This window comes from Phyllostomus discolor, chromosome 5 (genome assembly GCF_004126475.2).
Source record: "Phyllostomus discolor isolate MPI-MPIP mPhyDis1 chromosome 5, mPhyDis1.pri.v3, whole genome shotgun sequence".
Taxonomy (NCBI): domain Eukaryota; kingdom Metazoa; phylum Chordata; class Mammalia; order Chiroptera; family Phyllostomidae; genus Phyllostomus; species Phyllostomus discolor.
The window spans coordinates 128277818-128300528 of NC_040907.2; the positions used below are offsets into that span (position 1 = coordinate 128277818).

General features: G+C 35.7%; 1 protein-coding gene and 1 long non-coding RNA gene across 9 annotated transcripts in view; both read left to right on the forward strand.

The window, feature by feature from the left end:
* The window catches only part of HERC4 (HECT and RLD domain containing E3 ubiquitin protein ligase 4), a 131903-nt gene that overhangs the window by 84514 nt on the left and 24678 nt on the right, over window positions 1–22711 (forward strand). For 7 of the 8 annotated variants that reach the window (XM_028514212.2, XM_036026887.1, XM_036026890.1 and 4 more), the window contains 4 exons: window positions 8122–8145; window positions 10267–10365; window positions 13968–14135; window positions 14361–14504. In XM_028514212.2, the coding sequence (XP_028370013.1) occupies window positions 8122–8145; window positions 10267–10365; window positions 13968–14135; window positions 14361–14504 (435 nt within the window). The remainder of the gene's footprint in view (window positions 1–8121; window positions 8146–10266; window positions 10366–13967; window positions 14136–14360; window positions 14505–22711) is intronic. The other variant, XM_028514213.2, reaches the window with a different exon arrangement.
* LOC118500825 lies at window positions 15860–18347 on the forward strand. The gene is made up of 2 exons (XR_004903410.1): window positions 15860–16560; window positions 16837–18347. It is a non-coding gene; the product is annotated as an uncharacterized LOC118500825 (long non-coding RNA).

Sequence of the window (22711 nt, forward strand, 5' to 3'; positions counted from 1 at the left end):
TTTTAGATTTTTAAAATCAGTTTTTACCAAATTGTTCCTATAAAACCTAAAATTAAAAATTCTCCTGGAGCAGTCATAGAACACTAAGAATATATCTCCTAGGAATCTATAAGCCCAGTTTTAGAAACATCATCCTAGAGGGTCACATCATCTTGGATCACTGTGAATTAAATCAGATGTGCTTTGACATCTGAATTTATATCTAGTGTATAGGTCATAAACCACTTGTATTCTTTGCATATTAAGAGAATTTCCAATCTAATGGGATTTGTTTTGTTCTGTTTTATTTTTTTAAGTTAGCAGTAATCTTGTGCTACGTGGAAAAGCTATGGTTTGATTGTTTGCTTTTAGGTTTTGCAGGCCTGTATCTAAATTCTTCTTGGTATGTAGTTTAGGTGATACCAGATTAAATTTCTTAGGAGCTATTTCAGTGCTACTGTTTCTGGTAAAGGAAGGCATTTGGGGGACCACCTTTTTATGTCTTGGTTTTTCCTCTTTGCTTCTCATTCTCTTTGGATCTATGGTTGCTGTACTTGAGAATTGTCCTCTGTTACCCTGCTGTTTCAACCATATGCTTTTTTTTTTTTCCCAGATTTATAGACACTGATACTAAATAGGTGATTGTGACAGTTTCCAGTTGTTCCTTATTTACTTTGTTCAGTGGGTTTAATATCCTGTTTTACAAATCAGAATCCAGAACCCATATCCATACATGGGTTCTTGTAATCTGTCTCTGGGAATAGACGGCTGGCAGTTTACATTGATGGTCCTTGTGCAATTCTTAAATAGTTCATTAATTTTTATTATGACATAGCTTCCTTTTTTTTTGAGAGAGAGAGACTTCAAGGCACTTTTACATTTCATATTTACACTTTAAAGAGTTTTTTTCTGGAGGCTTTTAAATAAAATTCATATTTGCATCACTAATCTTAATACTGAGTTGAATATTATGTTGCCTCTATAGAGTCTTAAAGAATCTATCCTAAGGGTCCTAACATGCTATTTTGTGATGATACAGATGTGTATATATGTGTTCATATATACATAAATGTGTGTATATGTATAATAAACATGCATATGTATACCATTATTGAACAGAACTTATGATCTTGAAATAATTCCATTGCTTCAGTGTGAAAGTTTAAAATATTCCTTGATAGAACATAATTACTATGAATTATGACATATATGTATATAAGTTTTATTTATACACACATACCTTTACATTGTTGTAAACAGTGTAAGAAAATTATTTTACCTTTTATTATATTTGTCTTTATTCCATAATCTGTTGATTTTTTTTTCCTTCAGTTACTTTCTTTCACAGTTAAGGATTTTAAGAATCTAGCAGGCATACAGGTCCTCGATTCCTAACCAGGAAACTAATTCTGTGTAGTTCTTTGCTTTCCATGTAATATCCTTTTGTACTAGTGAGACTTCTGACTATACCTCACCCCTTTCCATTTTCCCAATCTTTTTCACCTCTTTCCCTTTACATATTTTCATTAAGTTTTGAGTTAATCCTCCTACTCTTGCTGGTTACTATATAAGCATCTCTGTTTTAGTTGTTTGTTTACAAGACTCGGATCTTGATGTATAAAACTGACTCATTTGGGTTTGTTTTGCTTTTTATCTGTTTTTCTACCTCTGTAATAATCTCTGCAATAATTTTGGCAAAACAAAAGGACACATAGGTTCTCTTTCTCCTCTTACCTTCTGCTATTTGATGATTTTTCTCTTATACTTTTTAAAAGTATGTCTTATTGATTATCTTATTACAGTTGTCCCAATTTTTTCCCCTTTGTCCCCCTCCACCTAGTACCGCCCTTCCTGCCAGCAATCACTGCCCTTAGTTCATTTCCATGAGTTGTTCATATAAGTTCTTTGGCTGCCTCATTTCCTATGTTATTATTAATATCCCCCTGTCTATTTTGTACCTACCAATTATGCTTCTTAAACTCTGCACCTTTCCCTCCATTCTCCCCCTCACCCCCTCCAACTGATAACCCTTTAAATGATCTTCATACCTATGATTCTGTTCCTGTTCTGGTGGTTTGCATATGTGTGTATATATGTATGTATTCATTTATTTATTAGATTCAGTTGTTGGTAGTTGTGAATTTGTTGCCTTTTTAATGTTCATAGTTTTGATATTTTTCCTAAATAAGTCTCTTCAACATTTCTTGTAATAATGGCTCAGTGATGATGAACTGCTTTAGCTTTACCTTGTCTGAGAAGCACTTTATCTGTGTCTTTCCATTCTAAATTATAGCTTTGCTGGATATAGTAATCTAGGTTATAGGTTCTTGCTTTTCATGACTTTGAATACTTCTTGCCAGTTCCTTCATGCCTGCCAAGTTTCTTGTGAGAAATCAGCTGATAGTCTTACAGGTACTCTTTGTAGGTAACTTGTGTTTTCTCTTGCAGCTTTTAAGATTCTCACTTTAGCCCTGGCTGATGTAGCTCAATGGATTGAGTGCAGGCTGAGAACCAAAGGGTCGCCAGTTTGGTTCCTAGTCCGGGCACATGCCTGGGTTGTGGGGCAGGTCCCTAGTGGGGGCACGTGAGAGGCAACCACACATTGATATTTTTCTCCCTCTCTTTTTCCCTACCTTCCCCCTCTCAAAAAATAAGTAAATAAATAAAATATTAAAAAAAATAAAAAGATTCTCTCTTTAACCTTTAGCATTTTAATTATGATGTATCTTGGTATGGTCCTTTTTGAGTCCAACTTGTTTGGGACTCTCTGTGCTCCTTGGACTTGTGTATCTATTTCCTTCACCAAATTAGGGAAGTTTTTTTTGATTATTTTTTCAAATAAGTTTTCAATTTCTTGTTCTTCCTCTTCTCCTTCTGGCATTCCTATAATTCTGATGTTGGCTTTTTTTGGAGATGTCCCAGAGTCTTCCTATACTTATCCTTATTTTTTTGAACTCCTGTTTCTTCTTTCTTTTGTGGTTGAATATTTATTTCTTCCTTATGTTCCAAATCATTGATTTGAATCCTGGTTTCCTTCCCTTCACTGTTGGTTCCCTGTAGATTTTTCTTTATTTCACTTAGTGTAACCTTTACCTCTTCTTTTATGTTGTTGCTGTACTCAGTGAGTTCTTTGAGCATTCTGATCACCAGTGTTTTGAACTGTGCATCTGTTAGGTTGATTATCTCCATTTTGTTTAGTTCTTTTTCCTGTGGTTTTGTTCTGTTCTTTAATCTTGGCCATATTTCTTTGTCCCCTCAATCTGTCAGCCTCCCTGTGTTTGTTTCTGGGTATTAATTAGGTAGAGCTGCTTTGACTCCCTGTCTTAGTAGCATGGCCTGTTGTTGAAAAGGCATCTATAAATTATGTGGGGTGGAGCATTAGGTAATGCCAGGGGGGACCAACCCTATTCACTACTTTGTAGCTTTGTGTGGGGTGAGGGTTCAGAGAGGGGACTGTGCTGTTGCCTGACTTTTGGAGATTTGCCTGGCAATCTCCCCTTTTCCAGTTACTTCACCCATTCCTCGTATATGAGTGGGGCCCTTCTAACTGTTGCCCTGGTGTTGAATCCCAGAGTGGGTGGGTTTCCATACATTTTAAGACCTGCTGACCCTATAAGTGGAGTTTTCTGAAATCCAGCAGTTTCTTCTACCACCCCAACCCCACTGGTTTTTATAGCCAGAAGTTACGGGGATTTATCTCCCCAGTGCTGGAACCCTGCGCTGTGTGGTCTGGCCTGGGGATGGGATCGCTTGTTCCCAAGGTATTCCTCCCAATTTTTATCCACTGCACATGACTGTGGAACCACCCATGCCCCTTCTGCTACCACTGCCTTGCTGCACCACACTGCACCTCTCCACCCGTCCGGATGAACATGGTTTCTTTAAATCCTTGGTTGTCAGATTTCCATACAGTTCTATTTTCTGACAGCTCTGGGTGTTATTTGTTTTGAGATTTAGTTGTAATTCTTTTTGTGGTTGCATCAGGAGGTGAAGTGTGGCTACCTACGCCTCCATCTTGACCAGAATCTCTCATACTTTCTAGGTACTAACTCAGTTGTACATTTCCTTACCCTCTTTTATTTTTGCTCTTAAATTGTTTATAAAAATAACTTAGTGGTTACTACTAAGCTCTTTGCTCTTTTTTAATTTCCTTTCTTATACTTTGAGTTACTTATTATACATATCAATATGTATCTAGTACTAACTTAGGATAAAATTTAGAAAGGTTTATACTGGGTCTGTGCATGTTTGAATTACTATAAGATTCAAGTTAAGCATTTTTTAAAATGCATGTTTATTTATTTTAAGAGCTGTGTATTCCTATGGAAGACTTCAGATATAGATGGGTAAATTAAGGTATTTGGTAAATGGGTTAGCTTTTTTAAATGGTTTTTGATACTACATTTTTTGTCATATGTCTTACTTATTCAGTATTAACTGTACTGTGCATCTAAGTCATCACTGTATTTGTTCTGTGGAATTAAGTTGTTGTACTTTAGCTGTGGGCAAGTTAGTAACCTGACATATTCACCAGCAAACTAGGACTATATCTGGGGAGACCAGCTTTGGGAAGATATATCAGTACTTGATTTCTTGAGTTTGGGTTTTTCCTCATTGAATAAAAAGAAGAAATTAAAGTACATTTGTGCTCCCTTGCAGCTAAAATATTTCTCAGAAAAGTTGGTTGTTTTCAAAGCTCCCAGTTATTTCTAATGGTAATAATATTTTGCAAACTCTTGGATTGATTCCTTACACATTGGGTTACCAAATCATATTTGTGTGTTTTTTCATTTCCTTTAAGATTTAAAAGTATCTTTTTATTTCTGTTTAGCCACCAGACCTTTCATATTTATTTGAATTACTTCAATAATGTTGTTATTCTTTCTTTGTACCATCTTGGAATAATCCTGTGTTACACACTTAAATCATGATGACACCAGCAATGGTGTGGTGTTTTGCCATAAGTAATTGGTTGAAATTAAAATGTGCCAGGGAGCTGCATCATTTTTGTGTATAACCCACTGGAACCATTGTTAACCATTGGTGTTAAAAGCCTTGGTGAAATCTGCTTTAGACCATGAGACTTTTGAACATTCCTTTGGGCCTTTCTCACTCCATCTTCTAGGACATTGAATAACTAACATTAGGCCTGCTTTGACTCAATTTCAGGGTCCCCACTCTGAAAACAGTCAAAAGTTAGTGCTTGAATATGTGGATTTGGAGCTAATAGTAGGTCACGCATTGAATGATATGTTGAATTTTTAGCAGTAGACCTTTAGTTGACTTTATATGTTTTATATTACTCTGTTCCAACTCCTCAAACCCCTTTGTTTTCCTTTTAAATTTTCCTTGGAAATACTACTTTGACTGACTGAAATTTGCAACTAGTATAACAACTACCTCACGCTTTTGTCTAAGATACTAAACCCTTAATTGAAATTTTTAGTAATGATTTTAATGTGGTTGTCCATTTGATGCCTCTCAGGTAAATCATTTTGCTTAATATCTAGTAGCCTCTCTTCTTTGCTCAAGTTTTCCACATGTCTCATTTCTCATATTCCCTCCAATTCACGTTTCTCTTTACAAACTTAGTTTTGCTTTGGTATGACTTAGCCACACTATAAATTCTAAAGTAACCTTATCAGCTTCCCGGTACATAATGATATGTATAGCACCTTTTATTTATTTATATGCAACAATAAAGAAATAGTGCATATATATATTAATGCTTTATTACTTAAGAATGAAACCCATCTCCTGAGATAAAACTGCCTTGGTACCTAGTATAATTATCCACAGGCCTAGGTAGTCAGAAAATATTTAAGGTGTCTCTTTGCCTATTCAGACAGTCTTAGTAGTAATAGCACTTTAAAAATATCTATACCATATATATATATATATATATATACTATAAAAGGATTTCAGATATCCCTGTTAAATTGCTTTCAAATTAAACTGAGTGTAATCTAGAAGGCTTTTTGCAGAACAGCTTCCAGATACGTTCTTGTTAACACTGCCAGTAGGTACTTCTATGTAGCGATAACTTGGCACTCTGAATTCTTTGAAAGAAACTATTATCAACAATTAACTTTCTCAGGATAGTCATATTGTTGTAAGTCATATTTTGCATATGCTTATACTGCTTTGGCTTTATTTAGCACAGTGTAGTGAGCGAACCCCAAGTCTTTGCTAATATTTTAAAGCCCTTCAACACATGTGAGAATTTAGCCAACTGCCAAGTTATAGGAAACAGTCCACACAAGACTGCTCTCACTTCTGATACCAATTGCAAGTAGGTATTAGAACCACTCACTCGCAGGTTCACTAATTTTTTACAAGTCTTCACAGAACTCACTGAAAACTATTATACTGACGTTAACAGTTTATTATAGGGAAAGGATACAGACTAAAATCATCCATGCGAAGAAGTACATAGAGGGAGTCTGGGAAAGATACCAAAGGCAGAACTTCTCTTTTCTTCTCTATATGGTCATGGACAAGTCATTTTCCCAACATTTATGTGTGACAGTACTCACATTGTGGTTTCAACCATGGAAGCTCAGCAGAACCTTGGTGCCTGGAGGTTTTATTGAGGCTTGATGGCATACTGCCCATGTGGTTGACCTTTAGTCTCAAGCCCTTCTGCAGGCAGCACTGATAAATCACATGGCCTAGAGCCCCCAGGTAAACAGACAGTTCTATTAGGAGACATTCCAAACATCTATACATACTTGCAAGTAGTAGAGGTCAGAGTCAGACCTCTCTTCAGGTAAGATTAATTCTTCACTATACAAACTAAAGTCTGCAAATTTATGAACATTTTTGGAGATTCTAGCACTACTTTTGAGTCTACACCCTGAGCATATGTGTGAAAGCTTTTTACAATGAAGTGTATGTTTCTGTTCCATGAAGTGGTAAGCTTTCATGATAATTGCCATTATTATTGGTTTGGCCAAATAGTCCATATGGTTTTTTCCATAAAATAAAAAACATATTTTTCATTTTCACCAATAAGTTTATTTGGATATTCTGAGTATGTTACCTGTGTCTCCTGCATGGTATAATGTTGATCATTCTCAATTAATTTGCTGATTTGATCTCTGTCAACTTCACCTGATCTACCATACCATGGAGCATTATCCAGTGTGAAACCTCCAGCACAAAACTTCAAAAACCACTTTTAACACGTTTTATCAGCCACAGCACCTATGGCACAGATCTTTTTGTTTGTTTGTTTTTTGCATTTCAGTTGTGTCTTCACCTTTCTTAAAATAATAAAGCATAGTATGTGAAAATGTTGCTAATTTTCTTCCATCTTCAGTAGTGAAATGGCTATACAACACTTGACCAATTTTGATTTTTTTAATGACAGCGGTTATGACAGCTATCACAATACAGTCTGTTGTAACAGCCATCACATCACAACACAATCTAACAAAATTGTTTTTCATGAAGTTAACAGCAACTAAGCACTACTACAGCCATCCTATGAAAAAATTTTTTGGACAACCCAATATTTCCTTCCTGAATATCTCTTTCTCCATTTCTTCTTTCTACTTATCAATCCTTTTGCCCTGTCCTTTACTTTCTACTTTCAGCCAATTTAGTGTTACAGAACCCTTAATATAAGATACCTATGTTTTACTGGTTATTTCTGAAAAATAAAAACAACTTTTGACTTAATTTCTCACTTTGTTACATTTTACTCTGCTAACCACGTTTCAAACATTTTATCATGATTAACCAAGTGTTAAAGTTTGAGGATTATTTTTTCCACTTGCCAGGTAGAAAAACTGAGCCCTAGTTATTTCTTCAGGACCAGGTTAGGCTAGGATTAGTTTCCCTGTTTTGCCTAAATTATTCATATTGGGTGCTCAGTCGCTAAAACTAAATTTATTATGTTTCAAGCCTCAATAATTTTATGATCACAAGGTACCTGAAACAAAAGTGTTACATTTAGAGATATATAAGGTACATGTAGAAAGGGTAAGTTTTGTTGTAGGTGTATTTTGTTCTACTTCATTAATTCAGTATTATTCTGTAGCAAAATATATGAAATGCTACATTGAATAGAAATAGTTAAAGCTGGACACTAACACTGCTCTTTCCTCATTATTGTTACATCCTGCACTGCTGACTTAGGATGTCAATCATGGATTAACTGAGGTAAGTTTGGTGTCACAGTCTCCTGTTCAGAGTAAAATATACTTTGCTTTGTCTTAAGTGGTAGGAGAGCCATAGGTTCTTTGTTTGTGCAACTTTGAAACATACGTAATTATTTATAAAAGCAAAGGTTTAAAATTGTGCTATGTAGCATCTCAGAGGAATTTTATGAATAAAAATAAAATCCCTGTTTTAATTTAACATTACACCTCTATCATTCCTTTCAACAATATTTACTTACAATTAGTTTGTTTTCCTGAAGTCTTCCAGCTTAAAATTGAATGTGTTCTTAGAATATTAAAAAACACACTTTTAAAATTTGACAGATGCATACACAGTAAACATTTTATGTTAGAGAAGTAAAATCTTCAATTTTTAAAGTAATGATTGATGAAATGGTCATAAAATTAAATAAATTTTTGGTGTGATTCTCTTCCTCACTTTGCATTACGTAATCAGCAATCCTAAGCCTATTTTTCAACACTTAGGAATGTTAGTACTTCTTTTATACTTCTGTTATGGGCTGTTTTGTTCTTTTGGTTTGCTTTTTTCCCACTTGAACCAATGAAGCATTTGGAGTTAGCTTTAAATTATAGGCCTAGAATTGTTTCCTTGTCCTCAGATAAAATTATCAAATATAGTTGTGGACTTTGCGAAGAGAACTTTAGAAACCACCTCAGTCTTTCGGGGTTTGAGAGTAGTGAAGTGACTTTCCACCATTAACAGCTAGTTAGTGACACAAATACAGGATGGTGGTAGAAACTGTCATGAAATATAGTGAAAAATAATTTACTGTAAGGTTAAGATAATTCAGGTGTTGCTTTTAACAAAGGGTTGATACTCTGTACTGATTGGGTATTACTGCATTATTTCATTTTTGGTGGCCATAGTTTAGAGAGTGTTAGACAAATTGAAATACATTTAAAAGAAGGCAGTTACGATGCAGAAGAGCTGGGAACCATATTTTCAGAATGGCTGAGAAAACAGAGTATTTAGTGTAGAAAAAAAGACAATTTAGGGAGAGAACATGAGGGCTTGAAGTATTTAAACCATATATACTTCCCCACAGAGGCAAAATGACGACTGAAATAAAAACAAAGTGATGCACAGTGATGTATGAAAAATGCAGATTCAGACTAACTTAAAGAGCTTTTCAAGCATTTACAGATAACTGGTCCGTTTTGTGGTGTATTATGTTTTCACTGGAAGCCTTATAGCAGGGGTGCTGGGTCAGGGCTGGCACAAATATACTGCTTTGTTGGGTAGATGGTAGGAATACATCCTCCTCCATCATCAACAGTCAGTGACTGGCAGTTCATAGCTCTTTGTATTTTTGTGCAAAATTCTTAGTAATCCATCACTGCATTACCTGCAAGGATAAGTAAGTATAAGATGGCTAATGTTTGATATAATATATGTAATAATTCCCAATTTTAAAGGTTGACAGAATATAATAATACTAGTGGTGTTTATTTTGTATGTTAAGGGAGCATATTGTTGGACTCATTAATGGTGGCACCCTAATGGCCTGCAGTAAATATCTGTTAAATGAATAAATAAGTAGGTTGCTTTATCATTGGCCTCAGTTGCTAGAGTAGCCCTAGGAGATAAGAAGAACTAAGTACTTAAGATTTAATTGGGGGTCCCTAACTTTTGGATAATTTGCAATCTACTTCACTGAAACTTGGAATTAATATGTTAAGGAAAAGATACTTGCAATTTATGACTGTAAGGACTCTCAAGAATAATTTCCTCCTAATGTTGGAAATTGGGTTATTCCAATGCCCTAATTATCACTAAAAATTCTGTACAGACATACCTCATTTTATTGTACTTTATTGTGCTTCATTGATGTTTCATTTTTCAAAGTGAAGGCAAGACTCTCTACCAGCAAAAATATGACTTGCTTTATTGTGATACTTGCTTTATTGCAGCGGTCTGAAACTGAGCCTGCAATATTTCTGAGGTATGCCTGTATTTGGAAATAAGCAACATGTTTTACTTGTAATTCCTGAACAACATACAATGAATAAATCAAGAATATGGTCAACTTTACAAGAAGTGACAGTAACTATAAGAAATGTAATCAAACCAATTTGTACTAAGTTAACTTTTTATTTCCAGTTGGCAGATATCCCTGTTACAATCTGCACATATCCATTTGTATTTGACGCCCAAGCAAAAACAACTCTGTTACAAACAGATGCAGTCTTACAGATGCAGGTAAAATATTGTATAATATTAATCTGATTTGAGAGTGGATTTTGGATGGTTTTTATGAAGTTTTTAAAAGCAGATGTTTGAAATTTGCTTATAATCACTAATCTTTGGGCTGTCTTGTACCTTTGTGGCCTGTCTTTTGCAGAGTACCATTGGTACCTATAAAGAGGACTGTTGCATGTGACTAATCTTATGAGGGCTACTTACACATATTTAAATGAAAATAGAATAATTTAGCCTTTTTTCATTATATATCTAAAAATGGTATAAGCCTCTTTCATTAAGAAAATATGCAATCTTTATAAATAATTTCACTAGTTTACTTGATCGACTGTTGGTTTGTTTCAGGTCTTGTTTCTGATGTGTCCCCTATTTATATACGTGGTAAACGATGGAAGGGGCTAGAGGTGAAATGATGTGAAAGTAGGATGCATTTGATCTCTTGTTAGGAGGATGATTATGAAATGTCATTAGAAAGTTTTAGTAAAAAATATTTTCCTAAGCTTGATTGTCTCTTCCTTATCCCTGTCCTTTCTTCCCCAACTCCCTCTTTTATGTTAAGCATTCTTTTATATATAATGAGGATTTTTAAAACTAGTTTACATTATGACTTTGAAGGGCTACAGTAAGATTACTTTATCATTTCAACCTCTAAGTAAAACAGTTCCTTGATGGAGGTGTAGGTAGATATACTTTGTCTCCTTTCACAGCCAAAAGGACAACAAAAATTTAAAAACAAAAAATAACCAGAACTACCAGAAAATTGAGCTCTATGGAAGTCCAACAATCAAGGAGTTAATCATCCAGACTGGTAGGGGGGGCAGAGATGGACAGCTGGGTCCAAGAGGACTAGGTGGCGGCTGGTGGACCAGTGGTCCCACATTTGCCTGTGGATAAACCAGGAGGAACAACTAGGGGAAGAGAAGCAGCACGAGCAACCCAGAGTTCCAGTGTGGGGAAATAAAGCCTCAAAACCTCTGACTGTGAAAACCTGTGGGAGTTGCAGTGGCAGGAGAAACTCCCAGCCTCACAGGAGGCCTCACAGGAGAGTTCATTGGAGAGACCCACAGGGTCCTAGAACATATACACACACACACACCCCTGGGAATCAGCACCAGAAGGGTCCATTTTGCTTGTAGGTAGTGGGGAAAGTGACTGAAAGCCAAACCAGAGCTAAGCAAGCAGCATTGTTCCCCCTCGCATCCTTCCCCCACATACAGTGCCACAACTCAATGACTTGGGTTACCCTGCCCTGGCAAATACCTAAGGCTCTGCTCCTTAGTACATAACAGGTGCTCCAAGACAAAAAAGTATGGCCCAAATGAAAGAACAGATCAAAGCTCCAGAAAAAATAGAACTAAGCAATGAAGAGATAGCCAGCCTATCAAATGCAGAGTTTAAAACACTGGTAATCAGGATAATCACAGAAATGGTTGAGTATGGTCGCAAAATAGAGGAAGAAGTGAAGGCTATGAAAAGTGAAGTAAAGGGAACCAACAGTGACAGGAAGGAAACTGGGACTCAAATCAATGATTTGGAGCAGAAGGAAGAAATATACATTCAACCAGAACGTAAGGAAGAAATGGGAATTCAGAAAAATGAGGAGAAGCTTACGAACCGCTGGGACAACTTTAAATGTTCCAACATCCAAATCATAGGTATGCCAGAAGGAGAAGAGAAAGAGCAAGAAATTCAAAACTTACTTGAAAAAATAACGAAGAAGAACTTCCTCATTATGGCAAAGGAATAGACTTCCAGGAATTCCAGGGAGCTCAGAGAGTCCCAAAGAAGTTGGACCCAAGGAAGCACACACTAAGGCATGTCATGATCACATTACCCAAGATTAAAGATGAGATAATTTTCAAAGCTGCAAGGAGGAGACAGTTACCAACAAAGGAGTACCCATGAGATTATCAGCTGATTTGTCAAAAGAAACCTTGCAGGCAAGAACAGGCTGGAAAGAAGTATTCAGTCTTGAAAGGCAAGGACCTACATTACTCTCTCCAGCAAAGCTATGATTTAGAATGGGAGGGCAGATAAAGTGCTTCCCAGATAAGGTCAAGTTAAAGGAGTTCATCATCACCAAGCCCTTATTGTATGAAATGTTCAAGAAACTTATCTAAGGAAAAGAAGATGATCAAAACTACGAACAGTAAAAGGACAACAAACTCACAACTATCAACAAGTGAACCCAAAAACAGAAACAAACTGAGCAAACAACCAGAACAGGAACAGAATCACATAAATGGAGATTACATGGAGGGTTAGCAATGTGGAGAGGGGGGTAAAAATGGGTGAAAAGGTACAGGGAATAAGAAACATTAATGGGAGGTCCAAAATACTTGGGAGGGCTAAGAATAGTATGGGAAATGGAGAATCCGAATAACTTATATGTACTACCCATGGACGGGAACTTAGGTGGAGGAATGCTGGTGGGAGGGGAGGTGCGGGGCAGAGGGGAGTAAAGAGGAGAAAAAAATGGGACAACTGTAATAGTATAATCAATACAATCTATTTTAAAAAGTTTCTTGAGTTTCTCTAGTACAGAATAATGTAAGAGGACAAAGAAGAGGAGGAGTAGAGACCTTGGGCATTTAATATTCTAAAAATGCTTTACAAATTTAACTGCTTCCTCAAATGTTGATAGCTATTTTTATTCCTTTAAAATTAATGCATAGTTGATATACTAAATCCTTCCAGATTTAAATAATAGGTACAGGGGGTGGGTATTTTAGAGATCTAATTACTTCTATTTTTGTCAGCAGACAAAATTAAGTAAATTAAGTGTTTTTGTAGGGTTCTTGACTAATGGCTCATAAAACTTTTTTTGGCACCCTTTATTAAAAACAATAAGCTAATCACTTGGTGCCTTTAATATAGGATATTCCATTTTAGAACAGGAACAGGGAAAACCATAGGAAAAGAAGAAAGTCTTTAAATGGTGAAAGCCAAATGCTTGCTTTCTAAGTACATATGGTGATCACTCTACCAGATGAATTTCTCTAATACCTCCTTATTTAGACAGGCTGTTTCTTACTCTCTTTAGAGTTTTGTTTTAATACTGGTTTTATTTTTTACCTCACTCTCCATCCCAGTTCTCTTTTGAGAAACAACAGTGTTCAGATTTATCAGTATTACAGTTCCATGCCTACATTTTTTTTTTTAATCTTCACCCGAGGATTGGATGAAGAAGAGAGAAGAAGGGAGAGAGAAACATCAATTGATTTCCTCTCATACATGCCCTGACTGGGGGGGGTCAAACCCATAATTTGGGTTTGTGCTCTGATTGGGGATCGATCCTGCAACGTTTTGGTGCACAGTATGATGCTCCAACCAACTGAGCCACCCAGCCAGGCTTGCTTAATGGTATCATTAATTATATATTGATATAAAAAATTCAAAAGGATAATTTTTATGCTCTAAACATAGTTTATTAAGCTCTTTTACTGTAGTAGATACTGTGTTAGCTGCTATATGAATTAGTTAGTATAGGAATTATTATAGGGATTATAGGGTATCTGATTAATAGGTAGAGGTTGGTTTGTTTAGTCTCAAGTAGCTTCTTTGTAGCATTGCTATTACAATTTTAATCTTTTCTTTTCTAGATGGCTATTGACCAGGCCCACAGACAGAATGTCTCCTCTCTTTTTCTCCCAGTTATTGAATCTGTGAATCCCTGCTTAATTCTAGTGGTACGTAGAGAAAATATTGTAGGAGATGCAATGGAAGTCCTTAGAAAAACAAAGAATATAGACTACAAAAAACCACTCAAGGTAATTTGACTTTTTTTATTATGTAGTTGGGACTTTTATTTAGAAAATATGTTTAAAATTTTCCTGTTTGTTTTTTGTGTATCTTTGAAACTTAATAAAATTATGTACTTTAAATTTTTAAAAAAATTAATTGCTGAACACTTATTTGTAATCAATAGCATGTTATGAGGTCTCCAGAATATAGTTTCATTCTTTACATTCATTGTTTATATTATGCTATCTTAGGTTATATTTGTTGGAGAAGATGCTGTTGATGCAGGAGGGGTACGCAAAGAATTTTTCTTGCTCATCATGAGGGAATTATTGGATCCTAAATATGGCATGTTTAGGTATTATGAAGATTCCAGGCTGATTTGGTTTTCTGATAAGGTAAAAAGCCCAACCATCTAAATTACCTCTATGTATATGCCTGTGTATCTATACCTATATGTATCAAGTTAACTCAGTAAATAAGAATTCTTACTGGATTCCTCACATTATTTGATTCTGAAATTGGCTGTATTGCAAATCAAAAAAATCACAAGCTTTGGGCTCAGAGTCATCAAAACACATTAATACTTAAAACACATTTCAAATTAGCAAAATAAAGTAAGTTAGGGAATGTCCAGCCTGAAAATGGTGTCGACTTTTTCATCTACTGGTTTAGATGTGATGATTGAATAATAATTACCAGATTAACTTTTCATCTGGGAAGAATTTATCATTAGGGATTATTGATTTCTCTACTTTTATCATTTAGGGCAGTGGTAACTACTTAACAAACTACAGTCTATGACCTAAGTTCTTCCCAGCACATGTTTTTGTAAATAAGGTCATGCCCATTTATTCATCTATTTTCCATGGCTGATTTCTAGGTACAACTGCAGAGGCAGAGTTAAATAGTTACAAAAGAGACTGTATAGCCAAAAAAGTAAAATATTTATTATCTGTCCTTTTACAGAAAGTGTTTGCTGACCACTGATTTAGATACGATAAATGAAATGAATGATTCAGTTTGTAGAACTTGAGTTGAAAGAAATTTGAATAGAATATTTACTATTACAGTTAATATTTATTGTTATTCGTAATGCATTATTTATTCATTTGTGATAATGAATAAATCAGCATTTGTTGAAGATTGGTGCTTATATTGGTGCTCAGCAGATTGGTTTGATTTTTGGTTTTGTTCATGGATTTAAACATTTAATATTTTTCAATTCATTGCAGTTATATCTTTATTGATGCTTACATTATTCCATCTTTGTCCAGGGAGAGCTCTTCTAGTTGGCACCTGAGTCCTTTGACACAATCTTGATACTCTTTATAGCTTCCTTGCTACCTAGTGTACTTGGTATGATAAAATGCTCCAGACTTACACATTTACTGCCTAGCAGTACCAACATTATGATAGCTGAAAATAGTTATTAAAAGTTGTTTTGCAGTTTCTTTTGTCTGTTGCATATACACCCAGGAGAAATATGCAAAGGGCAGTGTTTGGCTATCACTTGAATTTTCTGTACTCTATTGTCATACCACGAAATGGATAAATACTTAGGTTAACTTGTTTAATTTTAGTTTTGATTTTTAGGGATTACTTCTTTAAATTCAATTTATTTTTATAATTACATAAAAATATTTACATAGTTCTAAAGTCAAATCTATAAAATAAAATACCTAAGAAGTCTTAACTTCTGCCTCTACACCTTCCGCCTTATTTTTCTCCTTCTATGGGTAATCTTTTTAAAAGAAATATTATGGTTTAGCCTTTTTAAAAATAAATATAAGTACATAACAGTATGTATATCATTGTCAGTTTCCTGGTTTTAACCATGTTTATTTAAAGTTTTATCATTGGGGAAACTGAATGAAGGGTATATGAGAAATCTCTGTATTTGTGCAATTTAAAGTATTAAGAAGAGATTGTGAAAGTTCTTTTAGAATAATTTTTACTTTACAGTGGAATAAGATGCAAAGCCACTAGAGGGTTGGGATGAGAGAAGGAAGGGTGTTGAAAGTTCGAAGAGAAAGGAGAAGTGGCAGAATAATCACTTCAGGGAGTGGGGAAATAAGTTGACTGTGTAAATAAATATAGGATTAGACTGGGAGCATTGGAGGACCATTTGTAACTTTCATTCATGAATTCAAAGTGAGACCAGTCAACGTGATTATGTTTCTTTCTTTAGTCACGTTTTGCTGCAAAAGGTAAGGATGAAGCAGACAGTTGATTTTATTCAGGTTGGGGTTATAGCAAGTGAATATAAACAGGAAGGGCAAGGAAGAGATCATCTTAATGGTTCATGGAATTTAAGCTTTGAAAGGAGGAAAGTGTGAGGACTTCATTGGGGGTGGTGATGGAGTTAAAAAAATAGTGGTGGGGTCAGTGGATTGTAGCTGCTGGTGGAGTTAAGTTGTGTGAGTCAAGTTATTAGGAGACATGAGTTATAAAGTAAGAAATGAGGCCCTGGCTGGCATAGCTCAGTGGATTGAGCGCGGGCTGCAAATCAAAGTGTCGCAGGTTCAATTCCCAGTCAGGGCACATGCCTGGGTTGCAGGCCATAGCCCCCAGCAACTGCACATTGATGTTTCTCTCTCTCTTTCTCCCTCCCTTCCCTCTCTAAAAATAAATAAAAATAAAATCTTTTTTAAAAAAAGATTCAATCACTTCATTGCTTATAAAAAAAGAAAGGAGAAAACTAGGAAATTTTTAAAAATATTTGAAAAGGTAAGAAATGATGGTTAAATGGGGAATGCTTGAGGTTGGAGGGTTACAGTTGAATGTAATATGTAACTGTAGGAATGGGTGTGTGAGATGTGATGGAGGACAAGATTGTTGGAAATAAGCAAGTCAAGAAACTGAGAGGCTAGTGTGTTGCATGCCCTTTTTGACTGGATATTAAAATCAGAAATAATGGCAGGAATAGTGGTAAAGAAAGAAAGCATAAAAGGGTGCCAAAATCTGTGAGTGAGGGAACTATGGGAGGTCTTAGGTGATTGCACAAGGTACAGTAGCAGGGGATGTGGTCAGTTGGCAGGTGTTTCAGAGGAGCTGGGTGTTTTAGAAAGGCAAATAAATAGAAGGAAGTCTAGAAGGAGTGGAGAGCCAGAATACCTGCCTCTAGGCCCAATCATATGAGAGGTTGAAAGAGAAAAGAGATACCATGTCTGTGAGAGGGGAATAGGGTCCTTAGGAGACAGTCTTGTTTGTTTAGAAAAAAGGGGAAGGAAAATTGAAAAAAAGTTTAGTAGGATATGGACAGTTTTCCAATTGATAGATTGTGAGTGCCAGAGCAAGCAGTGAAAGGGTTTGGTGGAGCAAGGACAGCTGTAATATCATGCCAGATTTTAGGTCCTATCCAGTGCCACATGGAAGTGGGATTAGGGATATCCTTTGAGTTCCAGGGCTTTTTGATAAAGAGGTGTGTAAGAAGACATGGTGGAATAGTCCTGATGGCCTTTGAGATAGGTGGATAATCTGTTTAAATTGTGGTCTCCTTCCTGGCACTGCTATTTTAAAGCAGTTTGTAGTTATGTAGCTGTAGCATATAGAATTTGAGAGGGTACCCAAGATGGAGTTCCATCCTGCTAGGAATACAAATTGTTCAGTGGACCTTTATTAAGTTCTGCAGAGAGGTAATGTTTTGAGACCAGGAGAGGGCAGTCTTCGACATGCATCTCTGTGAGATGAGATGTTTTCAGTTATATCTTGATTTGGTCATTGGGACTGCCACAGAGTGCTTTTGTGTACATTTGACATGTCCCCATTGTTCTTTAATTATTCTTTACCTTTGGTACAATGAAATGTTCCCAGTTTATCTTATGTTTTATTCAGCCTTGGCATTAGCCATTTCTCTTAAGAGCTGTGACTTCTCCCAGTGGAAAATGGTATTTAGGAATCACCTCTGGATGCAAGGTATAATTTTACTGCCAGGGTATTGTTGCTTTCAGTTTCTCACAACAGACAGAAATAGGAACTTTGTATGTATGTGTACACACATGCATACCTGTCAGGTTTTTCAACCTGCATGGTTGTATCTATGTATGTTGAAAGTCATGAGGTATATACTGTTAGCTCTAATTCTGTGCAAACACCACAGAGTTTACTCTAGCTTTTCTGCCTTTCCATTTTATGTGGCAAATTACCAATGAGAAACCTAATAGCTATCATCTTTAAGATATTTGCTCAATATACCCTGTATGTAGCCAGTGTTGTGGCTACACTGGCCAAAATGCTAATCCCTGACAAGGGGAGGGAGAAAGGCAGAGAGGGCTGTATGTTCTTTCTTTTTAAAAATATTTATTTATTTTTAGATAGAGGGAGAAGGAGGGAGAAAGAGAGAAAGAAACATCAATGTGTCGTTGCCTTTCTGTACCCCCTACTGGGGACCTGGCACACAACCCAGGCATATGCCCTGACTGGGAATCGAACCAGTGACCCTTTGGTTCACACAGGCCGCCACTCAAGCTGTCACAGGTTGGCCGGTGAGCCACACCAGCCAGGGATGTATGTTCTTTTTTATTCTAATTTTTTAAATAAGGTAAAATGCATATAACATAAAATTCACCATTTTATGAATTTTAAAATACACAATTTGGTGGCATTTAGTACATTCTCAGTGTTGTGCAACCGTAATACATCATGAAATGTGCTAGAACATTTCATCATCTCAAAGAGAAACATTAAGCAGTTACCCCCCCATTTCCTTCTCCTTCCAGTTCCCAACTACCACTACTTTACTGTCTGTGGATTTGTCCATTCTTGATATTTGCTGCAACTGTAATGAAACAACAGTGTGCCCTTTTTTTCTCTGGCTTCCTTGTTTCTTTTAATAGCTGAATAATATTCTACTGTCTGGATATACCACATTTTGTTTATCTATTTACAACATTAACTGATGAGTATTTGGGTTGTTTACCTCTTTTGGTAAAATATTGTGAATACTGCTGCTTTGACCACTCGTGTATTGTACAAGTTTTTGTTTATACACTGCTTTGCAATTATTTTGGTTATATACCAAGCAGTGGGATTGCTGGGTTATATGAAAATTCTGTTTGAGGGAGCACCAAACCTTTCCACAATGGCTGTACCATTTTGTATCTCATTCAGCAATATATGAGGATTCCAGTCTCTCTACATTCCTGGCACCAATGTTTGCTGTTTCCCTTTTATTAATATATATTTTAAAATATATTTGTTTATATATTTCTTATTAATATAGTGGGTGTGAAGTGATATCTCATTGTGGTTTTGATTTGCATTTTAGTAGTGGCTAATGATGTACTTGCCTGGTCATTGTATATCTTATTCAGCAAAATAACTTTTTATTTAAAAAAATATTTTATTTATTTATTTTTAGAGAGGAGGAAGAAAGAGAGAGAGGGGGAGAGAAACATCAGTGTGTGGTTGCCTCTTGCATGCCCCCTACTGGGGACCTGGCACACAACCCAGGCATGTGCCCTGACTGGGGATTGAACTGGCAACCCTTTGGTTTGTGGGCCAGCCACTTGTCCACTGAGCCACACCACCCAGGGCAGCAAAATGTCTTTTTAATTGGATAGTTTTCTTTTAAGCATTTTTTAATGTATTCTGGGTACTACACCCTTATCAAATACATGACTTACAAAAATTTTCTGCCATTCTGTGGGTTATATTATTACTTTCTTGATAATGTGCTTTAATACACTAAGGTTTTAAATTTTAGTAAAGACTTAGTTGTTTTTTTCTTTTGTTGCTTGTGCTTTTGGTATCATAATAAAGAAACCATTGACAAATTTAAGGTCATGAGGATTTAACTCTGGGTTCTTATCTAAGAGTGTTCTAGTTTTCAGTAATTATATTTAGAGCTTTGATCTATTTTGAGTTAATATTTGTGTATGGTGTGAGATAAGAGTTCAACTTCATTCTTTCCATGTGGATACCTGATTGTCCTATTGTTTGTTTAAAAAAAAAATTATTCTTTCCCCTATTGAATAGTCTAGGCACAATTGTTGAAAATTAGTTGACCATTATGATTTATTTCTGAACTCTTCAGTTTTATTCCAATGATGTATATTGTCTAACCATTTGCCAGCATCTCACTATCTTGTTCAGGGTGCTTTGTGGTAGGTTTTCAAATCGGAATGTATGTCTTCTCACATTGTTCTCATTCAATATCATTTTGACTGTTAAGGGTCTCTTGCAATTCTGTATGCATTTTAGCTTTTCCATTTCTGCTAAAGAAAGACCATTGAGGTTTTGATAAAGAATATGTCGAATCTCTAGATCACTTTGGGAAGTATTACCATCCTAACAATATTGCCTTTGAATATGTGAACATGAGATGTCTTTGCATTTATGTAAATCTTCAATTTTTTTCAGCAGTATTTTGTAGTTTTCAGTGTATAAATTTTGCACTTCCTTGGTTAAATTAATTTGTATGTATTTTGTTCCTTTTGATGCTCTTATAATGGGATTGTTTGTTACTTTTATTTTTGGTTTGTTTATTGCTAGTGTACAGATATACAGCTGATTTTTATGTATTGATCTTGTATTGTGTAACTTCGCTGAATTCATTTATTAGCTCTAACAATTTTTTTGTTGCTTCTTTAGGGTTTTCTGTATTTTGACTCATGTCATCTACAAATCCAGGAGATTTCATTTTACTTCTTTCTCTCCAATTTTGATACCTTTATTTCTTTCTATTTCTTTCTATTGAGTAGAACTTTGAATACATTGTTGAATACAAGTGATAATAGTGAGCATGCTTCTCTCTTGTTCCTGATCTGAGTGGGATGTTAGCTATGGATTTTTTCATAAAACCCTTTCATCGTGTTAACATAGTTCCCTTCTATGCCTAGTTTGTTGAATATATATATATATTTTTTAAAGATCTTATTTATTTTTAGAGAGGGAAGGGAGGGAGATAGAGGGAGAGAGAAAAACATCAATGTGCAGTTGCTGGGGGCCATGGCCTGCAACCCAGGTATGTGACCTGACTGGGAACCGAACCTGTGACACTTTGGTTCACAGCCCGTGCTCAATCCACTGAGCTATACCAGCCAGTTGTTGAATATATTTATCATGAAAGAGTGTTGCATTTTATCACATGCTTTTTCTGTGTTGAGATGATCATATAGTTTCCTTCCTTCCATTAATGTGATATATTACATTGGTTGATTTTCATATGTTCAATGACTTTGCATTCCTGGAATAAAGCTCACTTGATTATGATGTGTAATCCTTTTCATATGCTGCTGGATTAGGTTTGCTACTATTCTGTTGATGATAAATATTTCCATCCTTATTTGTAAAGGATACTGGTCTATAGTTTTCTTCTTTATGTATGTGGTGTTTTTGGTTTTGGTATCATGATAGTGCTGACTTCATAGAATAAATTAGGAACAGTTGACGGCTCTTTCATTTCTTGGAAGAGTTTAAGAAGGGTTGGTGTTAATTCCTACTTAAAGGTTTGGTGGAATCTGGCCCCAGTCTTTACTTTTTTTGGAAGGTTTTTGATGAGTAGTCAGTTTCTTTTCTTGTAATAGGATTTTTTTCTTTTTTAATTATTATCTTTTATTTACTGATTTTAGAGAGAGGGAAGGGCAGAGAGAAGGAAACATTCATTTTTTCAGTTCCATTTATTGATTGCTTCTGGTATGTTCCCTGGCTGGAGATGGAACCCCCAACCTTGGTTTATCAGGATAATGCTCTAACCAGCTGCAGAGTTATCTGGCCAGGGCTTTGGGGTTTTTTGTTTAGTTGTCTTTCTTTTTTCTTTCCTTTTCCTTTCCCTCCCCCTCCCTCCCTCCCTCCCTCCCTTCCTTCTTTCCTTCCTTGATTTCTCTAATTCTTCTAGCATCTGTTTGGTAGTTTATGTGTTTCTGGGAATTTGTGTATTTCATCTAGATTATCTATTTTGTTGGCGTGCAATTATTCATAGTATTCTCTTACTGTTCATTTTATTTCTGTAGGTTGATAGTAATGTCTCTACCTCCAATTCTGATTTTAGTAAAGTGAGTCATCTTTTTTTTTTTTTTTTTTTTGGTCATTAAAGCTAAAAGATTTGTTACTTTTGTTGCTCTTTTAAAAGAATTTGTTTTTGGTTTTAATTGCTTCTGTGTATTATTTTTATTCTCTATTTAATTTTTCTACACTTTATTTGGATTTTATTTATGTTTAGTGAGAGGGAAAGACATGGAGAGAAACATTGATGTGTGAGAGATACACTGATGGGTTGCCTCTCACACGCTCCCAACTGGGGACCTGGCCCTCAACCCAGGCATGTGCCCTGACCAGGAATCGAGCCTGCGACCTTTCAGTTCACAGGCCAGCACACATCCACTGAGCTACACCAGCCATTTATCTCCACTTTAATCTTTATTATAGTTATCTCTTGGTATCCAAGAAAGATTGGTTCCAGGACCTCTGTGGGTGCCACGATGTGTGGACACTCAAGTCCCTTATATAAAATGGTGTAGACCAATTCATATAGCTTAGCCCTCTATATCCAAAAATCTTTAGTCACTGATCAAAAACACTGTTTCAATCTGTGGTTAGATGGAAAGCCCTCAGATATAGAGAGCCAACTATATTTTCTCCCTCTGCTACCTTTGGGTTTAAT